The following is a 21,597-nucleotide window of genomic DNA, read 5'->3' as shown; positions in this document are numbered from 1 at the left end:
ATCTGACCAATCTAACTGAAGCTTTGTAGACTTACATACCTACTGAAATATACCACAGTTCTTCTTGCCCGATGAAAGTATTTCAAGAAACAACAACTAGTTGTTCTGAGTATGTATTTTTTCAATCAAATTACGGTAAATCATTACTTTTAATCTGTATTGTTGAATTTTAAGGCTATTTGGAAAATTTCCTTTCGTCAATATACTGAATATACACGAAGAAAATCAACAATGAACTAATCCATAAAGCAACGTCACCGCGTGACTGTATGGGTGGTCCAACAGCGGAAGATGTTTTGGCTGTTCCACCAATCAGGCACGCCGACCGAAAGGGGTATTTGTTGCCGGCCACTGTATTGCTAGAGGTGCAAGGCACTTATAAAGGCATAACTTTGCAGCCAATATAAAGGCTAAGATTATATGTAAACAAACTGTCACCTGGGATTGCAGCAGTGTGAAATCAACCATATTTCGATCACTTTAATTACCGGAGGGAGAGGACGGAAGAGCCAGATGCCACAGTGAAGCTAAAGTAAAATGGAGGAGAGAGAGAACTTCTACTCGTCTACGGGTAGTTATTCGTCCACGCCCGGCGTTGCTTTGACTCCACCGGGATTGGAAGCAATTTATTCAGCATGTCGGAGACTTTACCCTACTCAGCCGAACCCTTTGCAGGTCACAGCTTTAGTGAAATATTGGTAAGTTTAACAAGATTTCATGTTGACAAGCCCTTTTTTGACTTCCATCAAAACAATGCTTCAACATCTTGCCATCTCGTATGATTCACTGTGTTCTGATTTGAGATCCTCAAACAGCAGCAACTAAATAGGACAGAACATTCTAACTCTTTGTTACTGATCAGGAAAACGAAAATTCGTCAGCTTCGCATGTCAGTACCGGGCATTTGACTGAGTCTGAAGTATCTGTCAGCATTCACTTGATTCTTTACTCAGGACTTGGCTTAGTAATACGTAACTTCTGTAAAGATTTCAGTCAGATAAATATACCATACAAAAACTCACGCACACTACCGCATTTTAATGTATGTTCGATTGATGAAGTTTTACATCAATTTCACCATGATTTATATGTTTTATTTGATGCGATTAACAGCATGGTATAAATGCCGGTCATAAATGTCTTAGGCATTCTAAGAATATAATTCATATTATTTATTAAATGATGGTGGTTCCCCCGATGGATTTAGTGTTGACTGAAATAAGTTTCGAAATAGATATAAGCTGAACTTATGTAGATACATTCAAACTATTTAATCAATGTATGAGGAATCATACTCTGCTATGGTTATGATCACATCATTCTGCAGAATTTAGGATGTGCTTATTCTGTATTTACCTGATGGATCTTCACTGTTCTTTAGAAATTCACAAATGCTAAAATTTGTTACTCATATTTTAGTTAGATGTTCCACAGATCAACCCATACATGACGTTTATTGCAAGTCTAATGTTATGGGCTGTATAATGAGTGAGTTAAAAAGTTAACCTTAGCATTATTTCCACCATATAGTGACTCTAAATTTTGAGCTTCCTCAGGTCTGATAGGGTAATTGAATCCAAGAACCCTGTGTATCTTTAACTGTCAAAATTATGGATTAGACAAGGACCCTCTCAACCATTAATTCTTTATTTCGAACAGTGATAAATGTTTTCCTGCAACTTAAATTTTAATCCATATATTTGTACTACTCAAAAAGTTCAATAAGAACTTATTGGTATATACTGACAGATACACTATTGTCATGTGTGACAAACTAAAGATTTTTGTAACTTCTTTTGAATAGTATATATAGTAAAAATGTTAATATGAGAAAAAGAAAAATGTCAAGTCTTCTTTATGGCCATATCGATGAGTTTGAATAACATAAAGAATACCTTTACAGTGATCATGTGATTGTCATAATTTTTCAGTGTTCGTCAGTTACCATGGTAACATGAAGTTGTGATTTATTACTTGGTAGTGTATTTTTGGTCGATGTGATACATATTTCAACTGTGACATCAGGATACGCAATTCATGAAACACTTCAGGCATCAGTGGAATATTGTGAGCATGTTTAGGAAATTACTGAAGCTTTTGCTCGCCTACACCAACAAGAAGAAACAGTACTTGTTGGCAGAGGCCCAGATAAGCTGCGTTATCCGGGTAAAATACGCATAGAAAATTTCCATTTACGCATTGAAAAATACTTCTTGCGTACCAATTACGCATTTAAAATGTTAGATACGCAAAAAGTTTAAAACAAATGCGTACGGAATATATTTATAAAAATCGCTTGCGTAATGAAAAAGACATTGATTGCTATCAAGTTGTACTGTAAGTATAGGATGAGTGATTTTTATGAAATCATTTCAATTATATTTAAGTTGGTTTTGAGTAGGTATGACATAAGGCAGAACATACCTGCTTAGTAAACTTACTCAATGACATAATACTTAGGTGAGTAAAATGACTGAAATACTCACATATTTGAAAGCAGTGGGTAACGGAAAATGAAAAACCCACTCAACATTCATAATACCCACTCCCCCCAAAATACAGTGAGTACAGTACCCACATGAGCTAAATCTTATCTGGAGCTCTGCCTGTTGGTATTCATTCCAGTTTCATCAGCACCAGGCAACTCTATTTATGCCTATAAAATACTTTTTGTCAATAAATGACATCATGACTCCACTGGATATGTTTACTGTGTCTTAAGGTATCATGATAAAACGAACTGTTAGCAATGTGTTCTGTCACCAAAACCCACATTAGAATTGTCTCCAGCAATTGATGCGTGTTGTTAGAGATGATGGATGATCTGATGGTCAGGCTTGATGACTTGGTTAATAGGTTGTTCTCATTCATTGATGGTGTGGATCATTCTCATAATACCAGTAATCACTGGATTGTATGGTCCAGATTCGATGATTTTGAGGCTGTTATCATTCAACTGGAATATTGCTGATTGCGGAGTTAAACAAAAATACAAGACCTAAACTATCCCTAGCTTGCTACAGTAGTAACTTGGGTTTGTTGATTTAAGATATATATATCAGGGGTGGAAATAACTTTAAAATTGCTAGTGTACTCCAGTACAGTGGCACATGTAAAATCACTTGCCCTGATACTTCTCCACTATACCATCCGATTTTCCTGTTGATTTTTTAAATAAGCAACATCATTAACATTGGAAAGTCAACTGGACACCGGTACAGCGTGATATACAAATTTGCTTGCCCAACAGAAAAAAACATTGGACTGGGGCGTCAGGCAATGTGTTATTTCCACCCCTGTATATTTCTTTGTAAAGTACACTTGTTTTCTCAAGCTTGCAGTGTTACATAATGCTGCCATTATTGCAACTGAAGAAAGTTTAAAACCAAGAATGCTCATTAAAAGAAATACAAAATGGCAAGATGCAAAGCTTTGAAAATAGAAAATATTGAAAGTATTCTAAAGAGAAATGTGCTTTAGTTTGATTCAATGTTTTCCCTATATGTGTCATTGTTATGCATATTGTCTGCCATGTTTTATTGTACAGAATTTGTGTGGAGATTTTGGGGACTTTGAAGAAAGGTATATTGTTAATATCAGACTGAAGGGAAATTGCTATCCCTTTTGTTGACTTTAATTCAGGAAAAATGTTAAATGTCAGCAATTACTTTGTGAAGACTGTTTTCGGTTCCGTTTGAATAAAATGATATTCATTCTGGTGAATGAAAAGAATATTACTTGGATGAAAGTAAGAATGTCATTCAGTTTTATGTATGAAAAGAACTACAGACAGCCATGCACTGAATGCTGTCTTATCAAAGAGGGAACAGTTTTCTTAAGGGCTTTGGCAAGGATGAGTATTGAAGGACATGCTCAAATAAAATGTGTTTAAGGATTCTGGGTGGCCAGGTAAGGAGGATGTGTTCAACACCAGAGATGATGGTATAATTCCATGCTTATAAATAACACAACTATGTTTGCTCTGAGCAGTGAAACTGCTGTGTGGTTGCAGAAAATTAACTGATGCACCATTTTATTAAGCTTGTTGATATGATGCGCAGTTGCATCAGACAAAACAGTGAAGCGTTTCACAAACTGTTTTCCTATCTACATGTCAGATGTTTTGAAGTTAGCATTGATAGTCTCTGGTACTACAAAGTCCATTATTAAGTCCCAGGGATTTACCTTGAGTCCTGTATTTCAGGGTCCCTGGTACTCATACTCTTAATTTCCAGGGGTCCTGGACAACAAAATGGGAGTCCCAGCCACTTAAATATTATTATTATTACTGTTATTGTATTGTGCATCATGATCATAACATTGTTACAGTAATTAAATTGCAAATAATACCATAACCCAGCTAGTAGCAAACTCAGTGATAACTTATTGTCAGTTGATTGGAATTTTTACAAAAAGTATTTGGACCTTGAGTCCCTGTGGATGTGCTAATAATTCTTTTTGCGTCCATAGTCAATTTTTATGTGTATGGGACGCAGGAATTCGCATCCTGTAAATCCCTGAGTCCAGTATTCTGAAGTAGAACAAGAAGATCATCATAATCATTGGAAACTCAATGGTGACTGATAAAATTGTTCTTTGAGTAATAAATATCCAGCAATAATAAGCATTAGCTCCAAACTGCTTCACATATGGTCATTATTAGATGAAATATGTGTAGTAAATGCTGCAACAAAAATAACATGGTATTCTAATTCTAATATATCATTTTTGACATGTTAATGGTTTGAGATACAAATTATTTTGATGTTTGGATGAAAATGCCATGAAATTATATTAATGGGTACTTTCTAACTGAATCACCAGTAGACAGGGAGAAAAAGTGTGCACTGCTGATTGCTATTTCCGGCATAGTTTACGATTAAACGCACATGCTAATCTTAATCCTGCATAAAAACAATGTCTAGCAGAGCAGGCAGCACAACTTCAAGTTTTGTTTGACTTCTCGAAATACTTGCATAATCTTAACATTATAGAGTAAATTTTTTTCCCTTTTGTAAAATTTGGGTAAAGGGGTTAACTGTCGAGATTCAGATAACCGGAAATTCATTTATCTAGCCATGTGAGAAAATACAAGTGTCCAGATAAGCGAGGTTGTATTATGAAGTCACTATTCAATATGGCTTATGCATATTGTTTAAATGTATCCGTTCATTGTATATCAAGAACAATATTTTGTGATACATATATCATCAAGACACAATATATTGTACACTGCTATGCATACTGAACAAAAATGATCTGGGATCAGAGATATTTTGGGAGGTACTTTTATGTTATAAGTGTATGATTAATGGCACTTTACTCAGCACAATTTGATAAAATAACCAACAAAATATTCTTGATCCAATACTTTGTCTATTATTATGTTTTTTTAACATGTCTTCTGTATGTCTAAGTGTATTCAATACTTTAACGGGGCAGTGCGGTAGCCTAGTGGTTAAAGCGTTGGCTCGTCACGCCGAAGACCCGGGTTCAATTCCCCACACGGGCACAATGTGTGAAGCCCATTTCTGGTGTCCCCCGCTGTGATGTTGCTGGAATATTGCTAAAAGCGGCGTAAAACTAAATTCAGTCAATACTTTAACGTTAGTAACACGTTCAGATTCATTCCATTACCTGATTTCAATACTCCTAGACTCACTAATTTGGTTGACACATCCCATTGTGTAGATAGATGCTCGTGCTGTTGATCACTGGAATTTCTGGTCCAGACTGGATTATTTACAGACCGCGGCCATATTGCTGGAATATTGCTGAGTGAGGCATTAAACAACAACCAAATGTTACATAAGTGGCAAATGTAACTTACTTGAATATCATTCAATCCAAATTATATTTTAGTAAACAAATATGAAAGTTAAGCCAGTGATATGGAGATAGTTCTACATGGCGACCACAAATTCCCTCAGTGTAGTCCATGCATGACACTGATCTGCCACAATCTTGCATGTATACATCCAAAACAAATAACCATGAACTTAACCAAATTAGTTTTCAGGGAAACAGTTTGTCAATTAATAATGAGAGTTGATTCTCCAGTAGATAAGCCCCCTGGGCCTTCCTTAGCTCTGTGGGGGGTCATGTGCTGCTGTGTGGGGGGTCCAGTCTTTTCACATCTCCCAGCTACAGCAGCAACACACCATAGCTAAGCACTAGATACATTATACATGATCAGAGTTATCTGCTTGTTTTGCAGCCCCAAACAAGGATAGTGAATATTGATACCTGATTGATGACAAAATGCAGAGATGGGAATTTGTCAGTATTAGTAACAAATATCTAGATTTTGTTTGATTTATGTTCATCAAATGAACCATGTGATGGTATTATATAAAAATATGGCTGTCACGATTTGATTCTTGAGATACTCCTTATTGATTAGGGTTAAAAAAGGTATTTTTTTCTAGTATCAGGAACCAGAAACCTTCCTATCAAGCTATTTCCGCAAAGCTAGATTTTCTGTTCTTCTTCATGTGCCATGTTAATAGGCAATTTCATGGAAAGTGAAAAATGTAGATGCCACCGTTGCAGTATTTTTACTGCATATGGTCAGTACAGTCTAAGTAAACTTAGGCTCCGTATTATTCGTTACACTGCTATACTGAGTCTAACAAAACCTTGTGGAAGGTCGCGTCAGGTAGCCTTTGAGCGACCTATGACCGTCCAATCAAAGGCGAGATGGCCGAATGGATTTAACCAATCAGACAACGGCTACTATTTAGGGTTCGGCGGGACTTACAAAATGGATTTTCTCGTCCCCGGTCGCCAACACTGATCTCCCAACAAATGAAAATCTGCATAAAACACTGATATTTGACCTGCAGTATATACGCTTTGGGCTTCCTGTTGACATGGTTATAATTAGCTAATATTTCCGCAAGTTGACATGCTTTAATACTGACAAAACGCTAGTTTCAGCGTATTTTTACTCGCTGCTGTGGCGTGCATCACTAGGAACCGATCGTATGGAAAATATCATTCGGAATTGTTCGGGTACAAACTTTTTCAAGGTAAAAGTTCAAAAGGTATGTGCGAATGTCCACTTTAGCGATTTGGTAAGCTGTGTTCTGATTAGTCAATTGAAAAGGTTACCTGACGCGACCTTCCACAAGGTTTTGTTAGACTCAGTATAGCAGTGTAACAAATAATACTGAGCCTAAGTTTACTTAGACTGATGGTCAGTAGAAACAGTTACTATATATATTGACAACAGTGTAGATAATATGTGTTCCAGTCACTAAAATAGTAAGAAAATTCAGCTTTTTGTTTGTGTTACTTTTGTTCAAAGTTTTAATAGGGCTCCAGATAAGGGGCGCATTGGCAGATGTACGGATGATAAATATGCACGATACGGTAGGAAATAATTTAAAAAACGTAGCAGATATGCACCACAGCAATGGTGTACGGTCTTAGAATCATTTACAGACGTATTTATCAGATAAAAAGTATTGTTTTATTGTTTTTTTACCTGTTTACACAAGAGTATCAATGTTGTGGTGCATATATGAAATGAAACACAAGATCACATACTCTATTAAATTTCATTCAGTACTCTAAATGTACTCTTTTAAGTTTTTCCAGTACTCCTATATTTAAAAAATAAGGAGTACACACTCCTGATGTTGAAAAATTATCTGGACCCCTGTTTTAAGGATGGTGGGGCAGCCTAGTGGTTAAAGCATCCGCTTGTCACGCCGAAGACCTGGGTTCAATTCCCCACATGGGTACAATGTGTGAAGCCCAATTCAGGTGTTCTTCACCATGATATTGCTGGAATATTGATAAAAGCGGCGTAAACTTAACTCACTCACTCACCTATCACAGAATATCATACCTCTCTGCGTCAATATCTGAAGACACTCCCATTGTTCCTAGTGAAGCCCAATCAAAAATGGTATTGCCCAATAGGGTTGAAACGGTATGCTCTTACCATGGTACGGTACGTATTGCAGTAAAAGGCCTTTGGTTGGTCCTTTTCGGTTTGGTTCGGTTCGGGTATATGAGATATGATCATAATGCAGAAAATTGTCAAGAGCCAATCCTTACATTGTTCATTAACATGGAAAAAAAATAACCATAATCTTTGTTATTTTGAATAAACAAAACAGATACTTTAGAAACCTTGGTGCTGATTGGCTTTTTAGTAAGTTCACGTGACATAACCTGCGTCTTAATGATTTTAATGTAGGTTCAAAGATCTGATGAAACTGAGAGACCACTTGACTGCTTACACTGAAACCTCTCAAGCTTCTTCCAACTAATAGTGACACTTTGTTCAAGAGGTTCAAATCGATTTTCAATATGGACGCCATGGTAGCCATATTGAGAACACTATTTACAGTAACTCAGCCTCTTTTATGACAAATGTAATGAAGTTTGGTACATGTAGTGTTTGGTTTTGTAGGTATGTGTTTAAGTGCCGTGTCTGTCTGCAGTATCCCTTTAAGGACGTTTCTCACCGTGGGGCTTCTTTGCAAGAATATCCATAGGGGTGTAATAACTATGCTTATTCACACCACACCAACTGACAAGGTTAAGGTTGGCACAGCATGTCATGACTCTTGTTTCCATGAATTATTCAATTAAAACAAATCTATTTGTGTATTTTATCCATTTTTCCCAACTCTCACAAACATGCCGTTATGACTCATGTCACCAGGGAAAGTTCTCTCCTCTTCCTTTCATTCATTTGAAATATTGAGCGCTTAAGATAACCGCAAAAAATGAAATGCTTCTAAGGATTTATCAGATTTGGTGTTGACAGTGGCTTGATACTGCAAGGAAAGTTTATGGCAGGAGATTAGAGGTACTGTTTAAACTGCTAAGACAGCTCTTGAACATTATTTCACAGGGTCGAATCAGGTTGAATTTATCTGCCCCCAGGGTTTCTACAGGTCTTGGGTGCATGTGAAGTGTATGAAAAAGACTTTGTCGTGGTCCATTTGGTAGCGGGAGAGCCCTCACTGACAGACAGGTTTACCTCCACCGCATGTGGAGAGATCCAAGGTGGGTGGTGGTAAATACTGATAGGCAGTGTTGATCAGTTGAGGGACGTAATTTAGTCTGGAGCTGTACCCCCTGGAGGGTAAACCAGTCAGGTGGGTGCGGGTAGGGGGGTGGGGCAATAATGATAGCTGACTGTTAGACTTTGTTTAGTCCCAGAAGTGAAGTTATTTATTTATAAATATATATCTACAAAAAATATCCAAAAGGATCCCAGAATAATTTGTAACTGAAAGAGCTGAAGCAATCTAGACTTGCCCAATGATTCCAGATTTAAGTGTATCTCCTGAGGGAGACAGGGTGTCTGTGTTACCCTCACTGAAGACAGTGCGTGTGTGTTTGTGCCTGTCTGTGTGTGTAGGCATGTGTTGAAAGTGTAGTGAGTGTTTTCGTGTTCAGTGAGCACTCAGGAGAGGGAGGGACAAATGCCGAGGAGGAGGGGTCATTTCAAATTCTTTCATTTTAAGAAAAGACAAGCTCCATCTGAAGAAAGGTGGAAGGATGGAAAATGCATATCTTTATTTATCAGCAAGAGGTTTGCACTGCCTTGGGTGCAGCTATCTTTTCTGAATTCTGAATAAAAAACTAATTATTAAAAACGCCTTTCGAAAGTCAATTTAGTGAAATGAGGGTTGGTGAGATTGGCTTGATGGGAATTGGTTAAAGTAATGACTGCACATCACAGCAGTGTAGCAGTGGGGTAAGACATTGTTAGGTAAGGTTTTGTTACAGTGAGACAATGTATATCTTGTGATGTTTGTGTTGAGGAGGTGTCGAATTCTGGACACAGATATCTGTTCTGTGTGTGGTAGTCCATATGATACAAAGCTGAGAAAGAACTTGTATGATCAGTCGTGCATTGAGGTAATCAGCGATGTAGATAAGGTTAGAACAGGGGGCCTACTGGGTTCGTTCATGGCTTGAAGGTGGGATCGGGGAGTGATTACGGATGCTTGAATTGAAATGTTGGAGGGGTATCAGGGGTGCTTGAGTGTGTGTTAATGGTGACAAGGTTTGGTTGGGGTGCTTGAGTGTGTGTGTGTTAATGGCGAAGGAAGGTGACGGGGCGGTGGATCAGGGGTGCTTGAGTGTTTGTTAATAGTGAGGGAGTGGTGGATCAGGGGTGCTTGAGTGTTTGTTAATGGTGAGGGAGTGGTGGATCAGGGGTGCTTGAGTGTTTGTTAATGGTGAGGGAGTGGTGGATCAGGGGTGCTTGAGTGTTTGTTAATGGTGAGGGAGCGGTGGATCAGGGGTGCTTGCTTGAGTGTTTGTTAATGGTGAGGGAGTGGTGGATCAGGGGCTGGTGAATGGTGAGGGAGTGGTGGATCAGGGTGCTTGAGTGTGTTTGGTGAGGTGTATGAGGGGTTTGAGTGGGTGTTAATGGTGAGGGTGGTGGTGGATCAGGGGCTTGCTTGAGTGTTTGTTAATGGTGAGGGAGTGGTGTTATCAGGGTGCTTGAGTGTTTGTTAATGGTGAGGGAGTTGGATCAGGGGTGCTTGAGTGTTTGTTAATGGTGAGGAGTGGTGGTGGATCAGGGATGGTGCTTGAGTGTTTGTTAATGGTGAGGGAGTGGTGGGTGCTTGATCAATGGTGAGGGGAGTGGTGCTCAGGTGTGCTTGAGTGTTTGTTAATGGTGAGGGAGTGGTGTATCAGGGTGTGAGTGGTGCATCAGGGTGCTTGAGCTTGAGAATGTGGATCAGGGTGCTTGAGTGTTTGTTAATGGTGATGTTGGATCAGGTGTTAATGGTGAGGGAGTGGTGGATCAGGGTGCTTGATTTGTTAATGGTGAGGGAGTGGTGTATCAGGGTGCTTGAGTGTTTGCTAATGTAATGGTGAGGGGGGTAGGGGTGGATCAGGTGTGCTTGAGTGTTTGTTAATGGTGAGGGGCGGTGGATCAGGGGTGCTTGAGTGTTTGTTAATGGTGACCGGGCAGTGGATCATGGGTGCTTGAGTGTTTGCTGATGGTGACGGGGCGGTGGATCAGGTGTGCTTGAGTGTTTGCTAATGCCGAGGGGGCGGTTGATCAGGTGTGCTTGAGTGTTCGCTAATGCCGAGGGGGCGGTTGATCAGGGGTGCTTGAGTGTTTGCTAATGGTGACGTGGCGGTGAATCAGGGGTGCTTGAGTGTTTGCTAATGGTCGGGGGTGGGGCAGCAGGGTGGTGGATCAGGGTGCTTGTTAATGATGAGAGGCGGTGGATCAGGTGTGCTTGAGTGTTTGTTAATGGTGAGGGGGGGGTTGATCGGTTTTGTCTCTTTTCGCCTACATCTCATTTCGCCTACATCCCATTTCGCATACAAAAACAATGTAGGCTAATTGGGATTAGAAAATGCACCCCTACTCTTATAATGAACCTGACTCACTGGTCAGTGCCATACTAATTAGGTAAATCTTCCAAATTATCCTTACTCATGTCTGAATTAGTTTTTAACCACACACATTTTGGAAAAAGTAAGCATGAAAGGACAATGAATATTAAGCATGTTTTGGCGAAATTGGACTTAGTTATATCTGGAATTCTTAAAATTGTGAAAATTTGAATAAACTAAAAATTACAGTTAAATGTAAACTAGAAGATGCATATAAGCATGTGTGGCTTTCTACGGTAGAACATTCACCAAAAGGTATCTTAAATAACTCCTTATCTAACTTAAGGTTGTGCAAATATTGGGGTGATTTAAATGGTAATATTTAAAGGCATTGTTAGGTTATGAAATTGCAAATCATAACTTACCCATTGAAACAGACCGCAGTCCAGAGCAATATTCAAAAACGTGATAGAATATGTAAATTTTGTAATGGTAACGACATTGGCGATGTATCTCATTATTATTTATTTGTTCTCACTTTATAAATGCAAGATTTAAATATTTAAAGCCAATTTTTATTCCAAACCAAATTTTCATAAAATGTATACATTATTCAATAACAATCAGAAACGTATTCTTAGAAAACTGTATATTCTGTAATATTATCATAAATGTTTTTAAGAATCTTCGGTAAGAATACTCCATCTAAATATTTCTATTATCTTTATGCAATATATTTGCAGACAGATTTGCAATCTATCTATATATATAATGCATTACTTATTCATCTGTATATATGAAATATTCGACTGCACATACATTGTTTATAACTATATGAATATATTTAATTGTAACATATTTGTAACCTCATATGCCGCTGTTTGCGGCCTGAGTTGAAATAAAGTTCAGTTCAGTTCAGTTAAAATAAAATGAAAGGGATTAATGCACAAGCTAAATTGTAAAGGCAATGATGATATGTAGTTAATTTCTCACTGTAAAATAAAATACTCAGTTGTTATAAGGATATGTAGTTGAGTAAAGAGGATTAGTGCATCCACTAAGAAGTTCAAACAAGATTTTAATAAAATAACAGTGTAAATGGTGAGGGAGGGTGTGTGTATCGGGTGCTGGAGTGTTTGTTAATGGTGAGGGAGGGTGTGTGCATCGGGTGCTGGAGTGTTTGTTTATGGTGAGGGAGGGTGTGTGTATCGGGTGCTGGAGTGTTTGTTAATGGTGAGGGAGGGTGTGTGTATCGGGTGCTGCAGTGTTTATTAATGGTGAATGAAGAAGTGATCAGGGGTGCTTGAGTCTGTGTCAATGTGACTCACTCATTCACTCACTCAAACCAAACACTTACTTTTTGTATGCTTTAGCCATGTGCCATATGTAATTCTCAACTCCCTAGGGAGAGTACAGCCATGTTATATTACTGGATTAGCAACATGGACCTAAAGCCATTCAGTACCCTGAGGGGTGTGGAGGGAGACAAATTAGTGAAGCATGACAGAATACCAGACTGACAAGGAAAGGGAAGGGTCAAGAGTGAGGAGGTGTGTTAAATAATGACCTAATGGTCTAACAGGAAAGTACCAGCACAGTACCAATCAATAAAAAATACAGATCCCAGGTAAATCCAGGTGGATAAAATTTGTCCATCCAGATGGATGATTGTCGGCTCTGCTAACTAGCCAGACTTGTTGGACGTTATCAAGGGATGTAATCGTCTGAGAGACAATGGTTCTTTTTGTACATGTGCAGGGGTATTGTGAATAGCAGTGTTAGTGTTATTGATAGTATGTTATTATGGCGGAGTAGTGGGATAGAGAGGATCAGGTTTCCCCAATTCGCAGATGTAGGGGGTGATATTTGATGTGGCCTGACCAAGTCTTGGTTGTCATTAACTGGTTTGAGTTAGCTTTGATTATGGCCGATCAATTGCCGTGGTTTGAATTTGATGCTCGCAGTCTACCATATGTTGAATGTGTATTTTTTAGGGGCGACATTAAACTTTTTAAGGCCGGTGTTAATGATCGAAGTATGACATCTGTTGGCAAGGTTGAAGCAAATCAGGCTTGCATAGGCCAACAAAAAGGTTTTGTGTTATCGTGAGTGTGAGTTTGTCATGTCTTTCATGCTACTGATATTATTATCTCCTGCCGCGCGTTTAGCGCGAAGTCGGGCATATAGTATTAGGCTCCGTCCGTACGTCCATACGTCCGAATTGGAATATCTTAAGAACCTTTCACTAGACTCTTTTCATATTTGTTACCTAGGTTCAACACAGTATAAGAAAGGTTCAAATCAGGTTTGGTCACCTTGACCTTCATTTCAAGGTCACAAGGGGACTTTAACGTTTTACCTGCATGTTAAGCTATCTCAAGAACCGTTCACTGGATTTTCTTCATATTCAATACCAAGCTTTATTTAGGGAAGGCGCAGGGCCCAGTCCAATATGGTGACCTGCACATAATTTTCAAGGTCATGGCGACACTTTGAAGATTTCAGCATGTAAACCTGCATGTTGAGCTATCTCAAGAACCGTTCACTGGATTTTCTTCATATTTGACACCAAGCTTCATCTAGGGACGGCGCAGGGCCCAGTCGAATTTGGTGACTTCACTTAATTTTCAAGGTCACAGAGACACTTTGAAGATTTCAGCATGTTAAATTGCATGTTAATATAGTCATCAAGATATCGCAAAAATATTCACTGGATTTTCTTCATATTTGACACCAAGCTTCATCTAGGGAAGACCCAGTCAATTTTGGTGACCTTCACATAATTTTCTGGGTCACGACGACAATCTGAAGATTTCAGCTTATTAACCTGAATTGTCAGCAAGATATTTCAAAAACGGTTCACTGGAATTTCTTTATAGATTTTCAAGACTTCCCTTAAATGTTTTTCAATAAGCAATTTCTTTAGTACTATTTGTGCATATTTCATACACTATGACATTCATGTGAAGGTCAAAGTCAGTCTTGAAAACGTGTGTGTTTAAACAACTAAAGAGCAAGATATCAAGAGAGGTTGACATTTAACTTCTTCTTAAACTTTCATTACTGTATAAGTTTGATTTGATAATTTGCGTGTCTGTTAATATAAGGGGGCAGTGGGGTAACCTTGTGGTTAAAGCGTTTGCTCGTCTTGCCGAGGGCCTGGATTTGATTTCTCTTGGTATCTCCTGCCGTGATATTCCTGGAACATTGCCAAAAGCAGCGTAAAACCAAACTCACTCACTCACTCACTCACTATTAACATCAGTGTCACCTTTCAGCGATAGGTGGGTGTGATTACCCATTGATTGTTGAGTTTCTGAGACTGGATGAATACAGTCAGTTCATGTTGAGGGCATTCTAAGTATATTGAAAAATGAAACGAAAGCTAATGTTTTAACATTTTAGAAAAATGGAGGAAAACCTTTCATATGGAAGAAACCCCTTTCATGTAGATATGTAAATATGTCTTGCTTTCCAGTTGTATGCATACATATTGCTAGGGTTTGTGAAAGCCTTGTGAAAATGAAGTCATATCTCATAACATATTAAGATGAGGAGGGTCATTTTCTGTTTTTATGAGTTTTTTAGTTTACGCTACATTTCAGTTCTTAGATTCATATAATTCTGATTTTTTAAATTGTTTTTTTTTCATTTTCAAAAAGATATGGGAATGTGTGTCACTATGTTTTTAATATTGTATCTATTCAGTTTGAAATTACAGTTCATTAGCAAATTTTATGTGTCAATTGTGACTGCTGTCAAGAACTTCAGTATTATTTCTGGTAAATTATTGCATCAAATACTCAAGAACTGGGTATAATTCTTTCCAGTACTTCTATTATTTCTGAGTGTCCCCGCTTAGATATTGCTGGAATATTGCTAAAATGGAATATAGCAAAAACTAAACTCAGTCAGTCAGTCCAGTACTTCTATTATTTGAGTGCTATTTTAGTGTAAATAGTCAATCTTGGCGTTCAGAATTAAAAATTTTGTTGGGGTGTCTTTACACAGCAAATAGAAATATGTTTACATGATTAATCTAAATATCACCTTCTCTGTGTCTAGAGTACTGACAAGAACAAATATGGTCTTAACGTCTTGGTAATTAGAATCAAAAGTGAGGCTTTTTTTAGTTGGTTCACAATAATTTAAGTTAAAAGTCAATGTAGGTTGTTGAAAAATACATAAAAATGTTTTAACTCAGATTAGTACTGGTACTACTAATAAATGAAAAACAGTTTTAACATGGCAAGGTAAAAACGTTCTATAGATGTTTGAATATTTGAATTCAAGATTTGGTTACATATTATTCATCATTTCTTAAGAACAACACTGATAAAATCTCATTTTTACTGTATATTTTTTAATTTCACCTGATTATAATACGGAATAAGGGCTCCCGAACATTTTCTACTTTTCCTTATTTTCTTCTGATTTTGGCATTTGTTGGTTTCATAGATACTGTGAAATAAACTTGTCACCTCACTGTGGAGTACATACACTACACTTACAGGGTTACGAAATACCCCATGTATTAGCATGCCATGGAACAGTAAATGTTGAAATGGCACGGAGAAAAAATGTTCTCGGTGCCCTTATGGCATGCAGGGGTGGAAATAACCCATTGCCTGACGTCCGAGTCCTGTGTTTTTTTCTGTTGGGCAAGCAAATTTGTATATCACACTGTACCGGTGTCCAGTTGACTTTCCAATGTTAATTTTGTTGTTGGTTTAAAAAATCAACAAGAAAACAGCTGGTATAGTGGAAAAATTATCAGGGCAAGTGATTTTACATGTGCCACTGTACCGGAGTACACTAGCAATTTTAAAGTTATTTCCACCCCTGGCATGATTATTTTTTAGAGACATTACTCACCCTTAGTCATTTAATCCCCAAAACAAAACAGTTACGGAAATGATAAACAAGCAAAAACATTTATTGACTTTCATTGGAATTATGATGGATGATGTAAAGAAATCCTGTTGTTTTTCCATTTAGAGTGATGGGAGTACTGATAGTTCGGTTATTGAAAAGGAAATTGTGTATGTTAGATATATTGAACAATTACCTGTCACCAAATTCTTAGCTGTTAAAGGTGTTGGGAAAGTATAACAAATGAAACTTAAGAAAGCCATCTTAAACAGATGACATATCAGTGATAACAGAAAACAGGTTACATTTGTTGTTTACTAACAATAAATTTCAAATGATCATCATCATTGCTACAGTCATTTATTCTAAAAAATGTGGGCACACTTGATTTCTGAAAGGCACATTTAAAATATTTGCCTGGTGCCCTAAGGCACACTTAGAAAAAAAGTATTTCTGTCCCCGACTTAGAAGCATAGTGTTGTAGTTTGTGAGTCCTCGTGGGGGTCTCTCTGTATTCATGCCTGCTTGCACCTTGTGGTCAGTGACAAGAAGTCTCCCATGTGGGAGGTCAGTTTGGTCCCGATAATCACCATATTGTATAGACGTAGGTTATTCTCACCTGATCCGTGGGAGGGGATTTCACTGTGGATGCCTGTCTACCTGTGTCACAGCCAGAAGAAAGAGCCTGCCCGGAGGAATGTCGGACTTAGCAGGGGATGACTTTGCCATGTGTTGTATACAGCACCTCCTTGGAGGAGCTTCCTGACAACAATCATATATAGCTAGTTGTCATATTGTAGCATATTTTTATCATTCATGTTAAGATTTGTATGGAATTAATAAATATCATATTCTCACGTTTCAACAAATGTGATGTTTTTTTGTTAGCCAAAGGGAACAATGCCACTGATGATTTAAAAACCCAATGTTAAATAATTTTGCTGTCAGGGTTCAAATGTTTAGTTGGTAATATTTGGCTATTTTTTGTTTTTGTTTAGTTCAGCTAAAATATGACGATTGAATTTCATATTTTCTGCAAGTCTTTTGATCACTTCAGCTTCAAAAAGTCATGACAATCTTGGTTCTATTTTATTATATTTTTCAGTTAATTTTTTAACATGCATCTGATGTGAATTTCTACTGTTTAAACATTCAAAAAATAAGTGCCTGTGGCAGATTGGGAGAAAATAGTTTGGTTTAAATTTTGGATTGTTTTAAAGTTTGTATTTTCTTAAATTGGGGGTTATTTTAATGTTTCATCTTGAAATTTGTCTATGTGGACAATTTTACTGGAACTGATACTGTTGTGAGAGTCTGGAGTTTTTCACAGGCAGTTTTGTATATGTATAAATGAATGAATATGAAAGAAAAAAGTTACAGTTATGAATGCTTTTTGGAATATGTTTTTTGAATTATTTGGTCAGTCTTCTTGAAAAATAAATATTCCCAAATATTCATGAACAATTTTTTTTGTTCAGTATATTGTATGTAGGACACATAAAACTCCCCCCAAAATATCCATGCTATACAACAATCATAAATATAATGCCCCTAAATAGCATGAATGATATTTTATTGTCATATCAGATCGGACAAATTATCACCATGAGACACTCAAAACGATTGATGTCGATTATTTCAGGGTAAATACAATGACAATATTATGATGTGGGAGGTCAGGGCTGGGTCGGGATGATTTAGCTGATTATCCTCGTGGAGACCCCACATGGAGCTTGTTTACCCCTACAGCATATTAAGACCAGAGGATTCCCCTACCTGTTCTCAAAGGGAGATGCCATAACTTAGTGCTGGAGAAAAGGGTAGTGACAGCGTCACAAAGACTCCCTGTATGTGGGACGACACAGGGGGGCACCTGCTGGCGGAGAATATTGATCCAGATGCCCCCATGTGGACTATAGCATGTATACACGGCCTGGCGGACTGGTCTCGTATACACCAGGCGGGATATATACCGCGTATACCATGGTGGGGGTGCTGGAGATATGGACATGCTTGGCAGATTAAGTGCTGGGGAGGCCAGTGATAATTAGTCGTGTGGTTGTGTTGGTCGAAATGATTTTTTGATATGACAGGTGCTAACTGATTTAGATTCTCAGAAGCACAGTGCTAAGATTAATGTCTTTGCATTTGGGATGGTATGTTGTGGGGTGCAGTTTTTGATGTTTGTAGGAGGAACCTTGGATGGTTGCTATTGGTGCTGAAGTTTTTAGCTCACCTGATTAAATAATGTGATATTTGTTCAAAGAGGCCAAACATAAATTTATTGGCGGATCCAGTGGGGGGATCTGAAAATGACTAAACACCACATTGCAGTTAATGTTTTGCATTGGCGGAGACAAGGGGGAGTTCAGGGGGTTCAACACCCACCTACCCCCCACCCCCAGCTTTGAAAATTCCTTGATCCACCTATGGAATTTATACCATTTGTTGGGTAGTCCACTCATTGATGTGTGCAAATATGAGGTATGACCACTATTTAGGTTTTAGAAAAGTTAAATTTCAATAAAAATAGTAATATTTAAAAGTTATTTTACTTGCTGATGGTATCGATTCCAGACTTCCAAACAATCTTGATGAAGACTTAGATTAGAATGTTAGAATTACTGTCATACTAATCTAGACTTTTAAGAAAACAGATATGTTTATGATTATTATGTTAATCTGATAAAATTAATATGCGTGAAGAAAAATAGAGGTAATTGATCCTAATGGGAGATCATGTGGATAACATATTTGCTGAAAACGTTCCAACTCCAAACATGACCATATATAGCCCGATGCATACTTGTACTGCAGATAGTATATAGAGTTGCATCTCTTAGCTGTATAAAGATTGCTTATTGTAGGGGTGGGGATTGCAGAGAATTTTCATATTGCGATATATTGCGATGCGAAAGCATGTATTGCGATATGTATTGCAATATATTGCATGAAGTACTTTTAAACAAAAACTGCTTATAATCGAGTTACTTCTTGATTTATAGAGCAAAAACACAACAAAATCACTAGGCTTGATTAAGCTTTAATAACAACTTTTAATCATGATAAAATAAAAATGTGAATAATATTTGGCACAAATGAAACAAGGACATATCCAAACATTTCCGAGTGTTATAAAGTTTTCTGAATGCAAGTCAAAATACCAGTTTTCGATCAGCGTATCACAATACGTGTCGTTTTCATGTCTGAACCGGTAAATACCGGTAAACCGGTTATATTGTGCAGCCCTAGCTTTTTAAGGGTTCAATTCCTAGGTTTTTAGCTGGAGTCAATACACAGCAATCAAGATGGTTCATGCATTATTTTTTTGCAGCCTTTTCATGTTTGGGGCAACAGATTACCTTTTTCATATATATCCCCGCCTCAGAACTTTATATATAAAAATATAAGATATTGTATCTTGACTTAGCTTTGGTATAGTTGTTGACATAAAATATAAGTAAAGTAGTGCAGCAGAACACTAATTTCTGTCAATATACACAGTACTTGTTCTATACATCATGTAGTGTTTGTGGGTCTTAGCTTATAAAAAAGGAAGAGATGTATTTTTGTTGGCATTTCTGTTGGATGGTTAAAATTCTTGTGTGGCAACTGATAAGGAGTGAGTGAGTGAGTGAGTTTTAGTTTTACGCCGCTTTTAGCAATATTCCAGCTATATCACGGGGGACACCAGAAATGGGCTTCACATATTGTACCCATGTGGGGAATCGAACCCGGGTCTTCGGCGTGACGAACGAATGAACACTTTAACCACTACGCTACCCCACTGCCCCACTGATAAGGAAGAAAGCATAATGACAGCAACAGTCATGTTATTGAAGATGATATTGAATCACCTAAATGAACTATCAACATTAATTCAGATTGGGTTTTTGATTATATATCATTTGTTATGCATGATAATTATCTATAACATAGGGAGTAAATATGAATTTTATCCCCATGAGAATGTGTGAGAGGTGGAACATTTAGCAGCATGTTAATTTTTAACCTTCTTCTTAGGAGTTCAACAGTAATGTCTAAGAGCCACCAACAGTCATAAAAATGAAAATATATATTTGCCACCTTAATCAGTTTTGGATTGATTATTTAGCTCAGACTACAAAGTGAAACAAATCAAATATCAAATATCAATATGATCAACTGAATTCTTGTAAAATCTGACTGTGAATATGAACAAACAGGTTTATGGAACTTGAATAACTTACACAGGGTGCATGTTGACATGAAAAACCATTTTGCACCAGAAAACCCCCCAGGTTCCATCCTGGTCCTATAAATTTATCAGTTTGAAACATAGATACATAAACTTGTCTTGATAAATATAAATGTCTCTGATGACTGTCAAGATGTTTAATTCTATGAACTCCAAAGCAGCACAATTTCAAATAATAATGAAGACATATCGCAGCCTATTTGGAAAATACCTGTATATTGAGACATTCAAGATCATGCATGTTTTTATCTTGTTGGCAAAGTTTATATTAGTGTCAGGTTGAACTGAAATTCTGAAATGAGCAACTGATTTCTGTGACCAAAAAAGCAGAAAATTTATAACCAGCTTTATATATTGTGTGTATTATGCACACATCGTGATCGTAGTGACATCCAACAAAATGGATGACTACAAAGTTGTCATAAACATGTGGGGGAGGAGATGGATTGGTCCATTTGTATTGAAATTTATAATAAATCACAGATGAAAGAACACATTGATAAATTGCAACACAAAAGTCAGGCCTGCTCCTACCACAATTCTGTATCAGTATTTTACTTCTGACATTAAAGATCAACATTCCTTATTCCTGTTTATCTTACGAACCACCCACACCACAAGCACAATGGTGTTACAATTCAGATGAATTGTAAAATATACTTTACAAAATATACCATTTTCTGCATATTTGTTAAAATATATTGTTCTTTATGTAATATATTTTACAGTGGAAATGGTAAAAAGGATATTTCCATAAATAATTTTTTTTGTTCCGGTGTGAAAGAATTATTTCAATGTAAGTTTTAGATTTTATAAGCCAACACATCCTCAACACAACTAGAAAATTATTTTTAGGCATGATTTAAAAAACGTTTTTCCAGCAGAATGTTTATTCCATGCTCTGTAATCATGATGCAAGAGCTCTCCTCGGCGCTGCCGTCCTGGGAGGATATATTAACATGAGGGGGAAACTTATTTCAATGTTTCTGTTTCAGGCTGGGTGGGCCAGACCCCATGGATTATATTAGCATGTATGCCAACCCTGGCGACCTTGGCAGACATATTCCTCCCCACTGGCATTATATCAGTTTCGGGCTTTCCGATCTCCATGGCGACGGCAGAGTACATGAGTAAGTGAAATTTGCAAAATATGTTTT

The 21,597-nt window shown here is 37.4% G+C and overlaps 1 protein-coding gene across 1 annotated transcript in view; it reads left to right on the top strand.

Annotated features, from left to right (window-relative positions):
• The first annotated feature begins 278 nt into the window (after nucleotides 1-278).
• The window catches only part of LOC124267366 (suppressor of fused homolog), a 31,979-nt gene continuing 10,660 nt past the window's right edge, over nucleotides 279-21,597 (top strand). The window contains 2 exon segments of the mRNA XM_046702279.1: nucleotides 279-698; nucleotides 21,436-21,570. Of these exon segments, the coding sequence (XP_046558235.1) occupies nucleotides 514-698; nucleotides 21,436-21,570 (320 nt within the window). The 5' untranslated portion in view covers nucleotides 279-513.

The sequence above is a fragment of the Haliotis rubra genome, unplaced genomic scaffold (genome assembly GCF_003918875.1).
Source record: "Haliotis rubra isolate DU_JTF1 unplaced genomic scaffold, ASM391887v1 Scf1306, whole genome shotgun sequence".
Taxonomy (NCBI): domain Eukaryota; kingdom Metazoa; phylum Mollusca; class Gastropoda; order Lepetellida; family Haliotidae; genus Haliotis; species Haliotis rubra.
The sequence above is the reverse complement of the archived record's forward strand: the minus strand, read 5'-3'. Positions and strand labels throughout refer to the sequence as shown.